Source organism: Bidens hawaiensis, unplaced genomic scaffold, assembly GCF_021521415.1.
Source record: "Bidens hawaiensis isolate Kalapana, Puna unplaced genomic scaffold, B.hawaiensis_p1.1 tig00041324_1, whole genome shotgun sequence".
Classification (NCBI taxonomy): domain Eukaryota; kingdom Viridiplantae; phylum Streptophyta; class Magnoliopsida; order Asterales; family Asteraceae; genus Bidens; species Bidens hawaiensis.
This window is the reverse complement of record NW_027505713.1, coordinates 68,641-79,138: the sequence shown is the minus strand read 5'-3', so window position 1 is coordinate 79,138 and position 10,498 is coordinate 68,641. Positions and strand designations below refer to the sequence as shown.

General features: G+C 35.1%; 2 protein-coding genes across 3 annotated transcripts; both read left to right on the top strand.

The window, feature by feature from the left end:
* Positions 1-1,070: 1,070 nt before the first annotated feature.
* On the top strand, positions 1,071-3,819 carry LOC143614923 (uncharacterized). The gene is made up of 4 exons (XM_077088218.1): positions 1,071-1,142; positions 1,824-2,146; positions 2,691-2,817; positions 3,409-3,819. Exons 1-4 carry the CDS (start codon positions 1,071-1,073, stop codon positions 3,817-3,819), a joined length of 933 nt encoding a protein of 310 aa, XP_076944333.1.
* Positions 3,820-5,730: 1,911 nt separating this feature from the next.
* LOC143614919 (serine hydroxymethyltransferase 3, chloroplastic-like) lies at positions 5,731-9,638 on the top strand. Of its 2 annotated transcripts, XM_077088215.1 has the most exons (12): positions 5,731-5,808; positions 6,932-7,146; positions 7,226-7,421; positions 7,507-7,681; positions 7,756-7,873; positions 7,972-8,084; positions 8,164-8,286; positions 8,355-8,459; positions 8,538-8,624; positions 8,697-8,804; positions 8,951-9,023; positions 9,218-9,638. In XM_077088215.1, exons 2-12 carry the CDS (start codon positions 6,933-6,935, stop codon positions 9,490-9,492), a joined length of 1,587 nt encoding a protein of 528 aa, XP_076944330.1. In that variant the 5' UTR covers positions 5,731-5,808; position 6,932; the 3' UTR covers positions 9,493-9,638. The 2 variants fall into 2 exon arrangements, with proteins under 2 accessions (XP_076944330.1, XP_076944328.1); XM_077088213.1 differs by having other exon boundaries at positions 8,538-8,804.
* Positions 9,639-10,498: the final 860 nt, after the last annotated feature.

Sequence of the window (10,498 nt, the reverse complement as noted above, 5' to 3'; positions counted from 1 at the left end):
TTAGAAACCTTTGTATTACACCTGTTATATGAATGTTTTTTTTAATATATATTTTTTATAACATATAATATATTTCTCATAAAATTTATAAAAAAAATTAAAGAATAAAACTTGTGGTGTAATCATATTATTTACCCGATTAAATAAAACTAAAACCGTTATTATTTAGTGAGAGTGACGAAAAATTAAAATAGATTTCAACAAAATTAACTTGTGGTTGAAGAGAGAGGCATGATAACTAACTTTTTAGTGGCCTACAAAACTAAGGGTGATCGAACCAACTCAGACTCATTAATGGTAAAGACTATATTTGGGAACTGATGCTAGTGTTATTTGTTAATACTCGGGTCAGGTTCTAGACAGGTTTCTTGGTTTCTAGAACTGTTTGATAGTATTTGAACCGATTTGTGCATATTCTAAAGAGGCACACAAAAAACCCGAACTCGGAACCGGGTTTTTATACCCAGGTTTTTACTACCTGAACATGTACCCGACCATATCCGTAATGTACAAATAGGGTAGGCATTTCATTACCGAAACCCATACATAGAACCTGACCCGATTTGTATCCGGTAATATCCAATAACCAGAACATGTTCCAAACCCGTAGGATACAAATAGGGTAGGCATTGCAGTACCAAAACTTGTACTTGGAACCAGACCTGACTTTTACTCGTTACTACACGAAAACCGGAACCGGTTCCATACCCAAAACATGGTTTCTCAAATACCCGATCTATACCAGAAATTGCCCGAAAAATACCTAAAAAACGCAGCCCCTTAAAATCCCAATCTATACCCGAAACAAACCAAATACCCCCGAAAATAAGGGTTTTTCAATACCCAAACTCGACCCGGGTATGGCCAATACCCATTTTTCCGATACCCGGTCATACTCAAACACGATTCCATACCCGGATCCCGTTATTAGGAAAAACCCGATTTGTGCACCTCTAGCTATTCCTATAGACCCGGACTCAAATTTTTTAGTATTTGTAGGACCCGGAGCCGGCCATATTGTATTCTAAATATGATCATTTCGTGCTTGACCCGGTTCATGCTCACCCCTAATGTCTACTCAGGAACGAATCGTCATGCTTTCTAATGCACAAGCAGATTCAATGCCACTATTGTATCTCCAGGTATTATTATTATTATTATGTTAACTTTCTTCTTGATCATAATTTGACAATAATATTGTTTATGCACACCAGCTGTTTGTGAAAATGCCATCTTTCTTATTGTATTATTATTATTATTATTATTATTATGCTTGCAAGTTTTATTCTTTGTGGTGATATACTGATATACCCTATGTTTTCAAGTGATCTTGAAGCTAAACTATAGTGTTCTTCATATATTTGCTCAATCATTCACTTCATATCATCATATGTTTCAAGGTTAGACTCATCATTCATATGCTTGAAGCATTCAATACTTTTGTATGGTTTTTAATATTTAACTGGTTCATTTAGTATATTAGTTAATGCACAATCTTAGACGACCTCCAACGCTCCATTCTTGGCTGATGTGGAGGCCGCGTGCGCCGGTCCCTCTATTCATTTATGTTCGTTTAATTTTTAATAAATATATAAAGTATGTTTAGGGCTGCAAACGAAATGAACGAAAACGGACAAGGCCTTGTTCATGTTCGTTTGTTAAGGAAATACTGTGTTCACGAACGCTTACAGAATGAGATTTTATGTTCGTGTTCGTTCATTAAGGAAATGAATGTGTTCACGAACACAAATAAAATCGGCGGAGCCTAGAGATTGAGATCGATGTGAATATTGAGAAAGGTAATAGGAATAATTCAAAAACAGCTTCACCAGTTGTATCCCAGTTTTCCTAGTTTTTGGAAGTTTCCCAGTCAAGTGGCAGCTTCACCAAATTCGTTTCTCGTGAATCATACTGAATTATACGATCCATTCAATGCATATCAAGCTGCTACAACATTTAACTGTTTCAATGATCAGATTGGTTTATATGCTTCAAGTCCTTTCGTGCCAAATGATTTGCATCAACCGCAAATCACTCAGGCGCAGGCGCCACCTGTGCTTGAAAATCACGAAAATGCAAACGGGAGGAAGAGGAAGAATGTTGGAAAAGTTACTATTAGACACCGATGGACTGAACATGGAGACGGGTTTGTTTCCTTGGTGTTTAAATCTTTTTTTTTTATCGTTTTTATGTTTTACGTAAATCTTTTTCTCTTTATTCTTTGAGTTGTTTAGATGTGCGTTTTGAAATTAGTTATTGCAACTTGAAATCACAACAGTCAGTTTTTTAAATGCTTGATCCGTTTTTTATTATGAGTTTCGTATGAACCACAAGAAAACGTGTTGCAGTGAAAAAAACGACATGCATACAGTTGAAGAGACACTTAGGTCTTACGGGTTGTTTGGATTTGCGTTTTGAAACTGATTATCAGGTTTTATGTTTGGATAAACATATTCCACTTATGGATTATGATTATCAAAAGGTATAATAAGATTCCAAACACACCCTTATCATCTAAATTATCAAAATTTGCCATACACTCGATTACCGAAACATGTTTAAACAATAAAAGCACAATTCAAACGCTGTCATATGCTGATCACTCGATATTACCATAACCACTTTGAAAACGCACATCCAACCACCCTTTCATCGCTATTTATGTTTTAAATAAAAATCTATGCTTTCAGTTTGCTGGCGCAGTTGGTGGAAGAATATGGAGAGGGCAGCTGGGCCCGTGTAGCTGCAAAGCTCCATTTGAGGACTGGGAAACAATGCCGAGAACGATGGCATAATTGCTTGAGTCCAAACAATGTGGTACTACTTCTATATGTTATTTAGATTGATATTTTTAATAGTATAGTTTTTTTTAAGGAATATTGGTTTTAAATAATCTCTACTATGCCCTGTTGGCAATAACAGTCCCAAGTTCACTCTTGGCTAGTGGCAGTCCCGACTAAATGTGCATTTTTTAACAATGGTCCGCGACTAACGGAGTTAACCATCCGTTACTCACGAACCGTTAAAAAAAATACACCTTTAGTTGGGATCGCCACCAGCTACGTGTGAAGTTGAGACTGTTATTTGCCAATAGGGCATAGTTGGGATTTTTTACCAATTTTCTCAACTAAATGTGTATTTTTTACCAACGGTCCGTGACTAACATGGACCGTTAAAAAAAATACACCTTTAGTTGGGACCGCCACCAGCCAAGTGTGAAGTTGAGACTATTATTTGCCAATAGGGCATAGTTGGGATTATTTATAACCAATTTTCCTTTTTTTAATCATATAAAATGCTTCAGTTATTTATAAAAGTCAATAAAAAGGTGTAGCATGTCAACTGGACCAGTGTTAAGTTAAAGATCTACAGTTTAATTATAATAAGGTTACTTTTTTGTATATGCAGAAAAACGCATGGTCCGAGGAAGAAGACAAATTACTCATTTCATTACACAAACAACATGGAAATAGTTGGGCAAGCATAGCGAAAAGCATGCCCGGAAGAAGCGAAAACAGCATAAAAAACCATTGGAATTCAACCAAAAGAAAGCGGTACGAGTTTACATCCTGTATTTTAAAAGACTACATCACAAGTCTATCCTCCTCATCCTCCAATAATCAAGTTAATATCCAAGAAAGCTTGAACGCCGAGCCTCAAAACCATGAATCCCAGATCAGCTTAAATGCCAGGCATGTGTCTTTTTCGGGTTCAGTGGTCGGTTTACATGATGTGTCTTCTTCGGTTGATCAACTAGAGTTTGATCCACTGAGTGACATGGATTTTCTCAATTCACTTTTTGACACCCCGGTTATCTGATTTCATGTGATTTATGAGCTGACTTAGATCAGATTATGCTAGGAATTAGAAGAGTTTAAACTTGTGATTTTGTGACATTTTTGGTGGGAGATATAATTGTGTTTTTGAGGTTTGTTTGTACTTGGTTAAGGTTTTGGATTTTTATGTTATGGCTATTGTTTTTGAGTATTTGTTTACATTTAAAACTATTATTAAAAAGAAAACTTTACTTTCTTATTTTAACAAGAAAAAGTGTTTTTACCAAACCAATTTTGTATAATAAACTCTCACAAATTTGGAAAATTCCTAAATATTTATAATGACTTGTTATATCTTAAATAAATTAATTTGAATATATAGTAATGGTATCTTAGTGTATTACATGATGTCCGGATTAAATGGGGTGTGAGTTTCTATTATGATAAAAGAAATAAAAAATATTGATTCTATCTTGTAAAAGTGTTGGTGCAATTTATTAAATTTAACAAGTTTTATCGAACTTTTATTATAACTACTTTTGACGAGTTTGATGGTTATTTTATTTACCCTTTGTAAAATCAATAACGTCGAACCTTTGCAAAACAAACCAAGTCTTTGAGATTACATTCTACCAACGCTTGTAGAAAACAAGTACCCTTAGTTATTACAAACTTGTTTTCTATATCATACAGCTAAATCTCGCTTGTGAATTATTTTATAAAATATATGACTAAGACGAAAACATTACCATGTTGTTGAAATGCAACCTAAAAAAGTTGTTTTTTCTCATTAACATATAAGTATAACCAAGAAGAAACACTCATAATGTTGTGAGATACTCCTACAACTTGCTCGATATTATTCTTTTCTGGTGTATTGTTTTTTATTAATCATAGTTATCATCTTTTGGTCACTGCTGGTCCCAACTAACGAATTGGCTGATAGCTATCTCACTTTTTATCATATTTGTTCCCAACGGTTCGGGAAATAAAGAATTCTAACAACGTTAGTTGTAGATCACTGAAAAAAAAAACGTTTTTAGTCGGAAAACACACACTTTTTTCGGGAAACTCAACATTTTCATTATAAAACATCCTTGTAACGTTAGATCGGACCTTTATGAACATTTTTATAGTAAAAACCCCAAATTATTGAGGTCGTTGAAACTCTAAAACCATCGTCGGAATCGATTGGTGGTGAGTCAGTCGGTGGTGTTAAATTTGAGTTTTCCAACAAAAAAATGTGATTTTTCTAGCAAAAATGTTAGACACGGACCGTTGGTTATAAGATATGTTAAAAAACGAGACTATCGCAGACAATTATGGTTGAGACCAACATGACACTCCAAGTTGGTCAGCCCTAGGGGTGCAAACGAGCCGAGCCGAGCTCTATTTTCAAAGCTTGAGCTTGGCTCATGAGTAGATTTTCAAGCTTGAGCTCGGCTCATTTATTATTTATCAATTAATTTTTATTCAATTATAAGTATTTTTTATATATTTTTTTCAACTATAAGTTTATGTATAAAATAATATATATTATTTAGTTATTTATATTTATTTTTTCATAACATTATACATATTAATTAATAATTAATAAATATATATATTTTTTAAATTTATATAAATGACAGACTCGTTTAGGTTCGCGAGTCAGCTAGAGCTCGATAAGTGAACTCGGGCTCGTTTATTAAACGAGCCTACTTTTAAGCTCAAGCTCGAGCTCGATTAAGCTCGACTCGCTCGAGATTTTTAACGAGCCGATTACGAGTAGCTCGTGAGCAACTCTCGTTTGTACCCCTAGTCAGCCCGACAATCTGTCCACTCTTCAGTAAAATAATAATAATATTTATTATTATTATTATTATATTTTGTTTTAATGGAGCAGCGAGCACAATGTTTACTTTAAATAAACGGTCTGATATTTTTATCAACTCACTCACTCACCGAGTCACCACCACTAGCAAACCCTTGGCCGCCGCTGGTTCGGAATCGGATTGAAGTTTGATTCGATACACATACAATACACACAAAGGTAGCCAGCCGTATATCTATACTCTTTCACTCATTTCATACATACATACATATATGTGTTACACTAACACGATTCTCTGATAGTCTGATACATACATATAAGTAATTTGTATTGTTTGATAGAATTAAACTGAAATCGTATGTATTGTTCGTTATTTGTAGATGAAGTATTCTATTTTTTATTTTGTAAATGAGAATTAGATTTTATTATTATTATTATTATTATTAATCGATTTTTAGGGTTTGCGTATTCTCAACGCTGCCAATTTATGACTTACTGATAGCTGTAGGGCTGTAAACGAGTCGAGCCTGCGTGAGTTTGGGCTCGACGTTGAAATTAAAACGAGGCAGCTCGGCTCAGTTCGAGCATGAGCTCAAAGTTAAACGAGCTTAAGATCGAGCCAACGAGCCGAGTCGAGCTTTGGCTTGGTTACAAAAAATGAGCCAGCTTGGCTCAAGACGTTTATAAAGTAGTGTTTAGACGATTAATAAAATTTCGAGGATTGTAAGCTTGTTTTATGTGGTAATAATTAGTTTATTCATTTCACATAAGTTTTATGATTCTATACTATTAATTGGATTGAATACCTCTATTATAAACTCTATCTATATATTTATATTAATTAAAAACATCGTTTTTCTATAAATTTTGTTTATATCCTAAAAACATCTCACGTCCCATTCTCTATTTCTATCTATATCTTACTCACAAACATTTATTTTATTATTTTGGCTCACTCTTACACACTCACATATCTATATAGAATGATGAATAGTAACTTTTTTACTATTGCTATCTGCTATATATTTTTTAAGTATGAAGAATGGGACGTGGAAGCTAAATAAATGAAAAAACTATATTTTTCTTCATACTTTAGAGATGAAGGGTAATATAGAGTATGGGATGTGAACAGGGCTGTCTCCGAGAATCGTGAAATTTTTTTTGGGTCGAAGGCGAAAAATTAGTTGAGTAATTGGGTTTAAATATTAACACATATATTTTTTTTCAAAAAAAAAGAAAGAATTTTTAATAAAAAAAATTTCGGTCCGGGGCTTTGGATGTGAATACTCTGTTTTACTTTTGTGGTGATTAATTGGATTTAATACTTTTTTATGTTATACAGTATGCATACCTGCAGTGGAGCTATCATGGGTTCACTTCAACAGCCTGCATGGATTAATGAGTCCGGTTATCTTCCAAAACTACACACCGCCAGTGGGTTGACTCGGCGAGTCAGTTTTGGATCGTTTAAGCCATGTGGAATATCCAGAATTGAAGCCAGCTTGGTTACTGGAAAGCAATCAGCCTCTTCTGGACCAGTCACCATTCCCGAAGGAGGTAGTTTTTTTTTAAAATAGATAGATATTTATGGAAATATAGTAATTTGTTAACTTTTAAAACTTTTTTACTTTCATAGGTAATGGGATTAACTTTGTAGACCTTGAATTGAGTAACATTGATCCTGAAGTTAGTGAAATAATATGCAACGAGAAGCAACGCCAATTTAGAAGCTTAGAGCTTATTGCGTCAGAGAATTTTACATCTCGAGCTGTTATGGAAGCAGTCGGGTCATGTCTTACTAACAAATACTCTGAAGGACTTCCCGGAAAAAGGTGAATTTGCATCACTCATTAATTGTTATAACTTATAATAATATCATTGATTTTTTGTTCTTATTGGTTTGCTATACTTTTGCAGATATTATGGTGGAAACGAGCATATTGATGAACTTGAAACACTTTGTCAAAAGAGGGCGTTGGCAGCATTTCATTTGGATGAAAATAAGTGGGGTGTAAATGTTCAACCGTTATCTGGTTCACCTGCTAATTTTGAGGTGTATACAGCTGTTCTTAATCCACATGACCGTATCATGGTGAGTTTTTTTTATCAATTATGTTAGATTAAATTTTTTTTGCATATTATTTTTTTTAACTTTTTCTAATTTAGGGACTTGACTTGCCACATGGAGGACACTTGTCTCATGGATTCATGACTCCTAAACGAAGGGTTTCGGGAACATCCATCTATTTTGAATCTATGCCTTATCGTCTTGATGAATCTACAGGTGCTGTTTTATTACTGTTTTTTTAAGTCTCCGTTTGACTACATAAAAATAATATGTGAAATGTTTGATATGAATGTTTACTCTTCGTGTCTTTATAGGTCTAGTTGATTATGACATGCTTGAGAAAACCGCTACATTATTCAGACCGAAACTTATAATAGCTGGTGCTAGTGCTTATCCACGTGACTTTGACTATCCTCGTATGAGAAAGGTGTACTTTTTAACTAAAAAGTCAACGTTTTTTTTATTGGTTAAATTAACTAACTGCTAATGTCACTTGACTGTGACAGATTGCTGATGCTGTTGGTGCGTTTCTGATGATGGATATGGCCCATATTAGCGGGCTTGTAGCTGCTTCCGTGGTTGGAAATCCTTTTGAATATTGTGATATTGTGACAACCACAACACACAAGGTAGTATTATACACCGAGTTACAACATAAGCATAACTAGATTTAAAATCTGATTTCTACTATCAACAGTCTCTTAGAGGACCGAGAGGTGGCATGATATTCTTCAAGAAAGATCCCGTTTTGGGAGTCGAATTAGAATCCGCCATCAATAATGCTGTTTTCCCAGGTTTACAGGTAAGTTTGAGATTACCTTTTCATTAATCACAAATAGGGGCAAGATGGTCATAACAAAAAATATTGTTACTTTAACAGGGTGGTCCACATAACCATACGATAGGAGGACTTGCGGTTTGCTTGAAGCATGCTCAGTCTCCAGAATTCAAAGCTTATCAGAACCAGGTTTTTTTGCATCTCATTTTGTTAGCATGTATTTTGACTTTTTTTTACCGGTTTAACATGGCATTATTGCAGGTTGTTTCTAATTGTCGAGCTCTTGCTACACGATTGTTAGAGCTAGGATACACATTGGTTTCTGGTGGGAGTGATAACCATTTGGTTCTTGTGGATCTCAGACCGTTGGTAAGTTTTTTGTTCTTTGAAAACATCTCGCTATATTATATATTACTCCTGTTTTGGTAATCACGGGCCAGTAGTTGACCGAGACTTATTAACGTACCTGTTGACCATTTCGGTTTTTCTCAAACATCTTTTCGTGAATATGCTAGGGTCTTGATGGTGCTAGGGTTGAGAAAATTCTTGACCTAGCTTCTATAACCTTGAACAAGAACTCTGTACCAGGTATTCTTTTATCTGTTACTTGCAACCACTGTTATTATTATTATTATTATTATTATTATTATTATTATTATTTATTATCATTTATTATTATTATTAATATTATTTATTATTATTATGTATAAAAATGTGTCTAAAATGTCACATTCAGGCATCATACAAGTCATACTCACAGTGTCTTGGTTTGAATGTTACAGGGGACAAAAGCGCGCTTGTGCCAGGTGGCATACGAATCGGCTCGCCAGCTATGACAACTCGTGGATTCACCGAGAAGGAATTCACTTACATTGCTGAATTTATCCATGAAGGGGTGCAGCTGACACGTGAGGTTAAACAAGCCGTCTCCGGGTCAAAGCTCCAAGATTTCATGAAGTATGTAGCTTCACCAGATTTCAGTTTCACGGATAAAGTTTCAGATCTGAGGAAGAGAGTCGAGGCGCTGACAACCCAGTTTCCAATCCCGGGTCTGTGAGAAGTGGACTGATCTTTTACAAAGTATGATACACGACTACACGTGACGTGTGAAGTCATCGCTAGTTGTTTAATGTTGGTTTTTCAAGAATCTTGAGATGTTTTGATCAAAAGTTTTGTAACTTAAAAAGATTTTGAAGTTTAGCATATGACCTTATGACACCTTCGTCCCAGCCGGTTTTGCGCTCTGGTTTTTGTCTCGGTGGGGTGTTACCCTCACCGACAATTACAAAATCTTGTTACGTACCCGTTGGGTTTACTGTTTACGAGTATACTTATTTATTGTCTTATATTGTCCATTTCTCAAACAAGGTCAATATATTGTCCACCGACCAAAATGTCCATCTTAAAACAGTCAAAACCCACCATATTTGTATCATCAGACGCCGTTTATTAAATGATATCACGCCACATGTCACATAAACCATCGATCCGACGGTATTTGTGAGACAGCGTTATTATCTTGTGAGGTCCAATACTATTTATAGTGACGCAACGATATTTGACTGTGTTAAACTATTAATAGTTAGATTCGACAGCATTATCTATGAATAATGAATCCCGTCGGGATTTTGGTTAGTAACATCCCATAGTACAAGTTGGTTTAAAAAAAAAACTGTAGCTGTGATTAGAGGTGGGCAAAGGAACCGTTGAACCAAACCACCCAGGAAATCAAACCGGTTTGAAACCAGTTATGTAGAAACCAGTTTGAAACCGATTGAAAACCGTAAGTTCGAAACTGGTTTGCAATTTTCTTCACCGAAGATGGTCAAAAACCAGTCAAAATCCGAACCGAAACCAATCGTATCCTGGTCAAAAAACCGGTTTCAACCCGAACCGAAACCGATCATAAACTGGTTTAAGTCCCACCGTGTATTACCCCATAGAAAGTTATCCTCTTCTATGCAGTTGATATCGCCGATATATCACCGATATATCAGTGATATATCGGTTATCGGTCCCTTTGCGATATATTAATCAAAATATCGGTTCAGAATATCGGTACT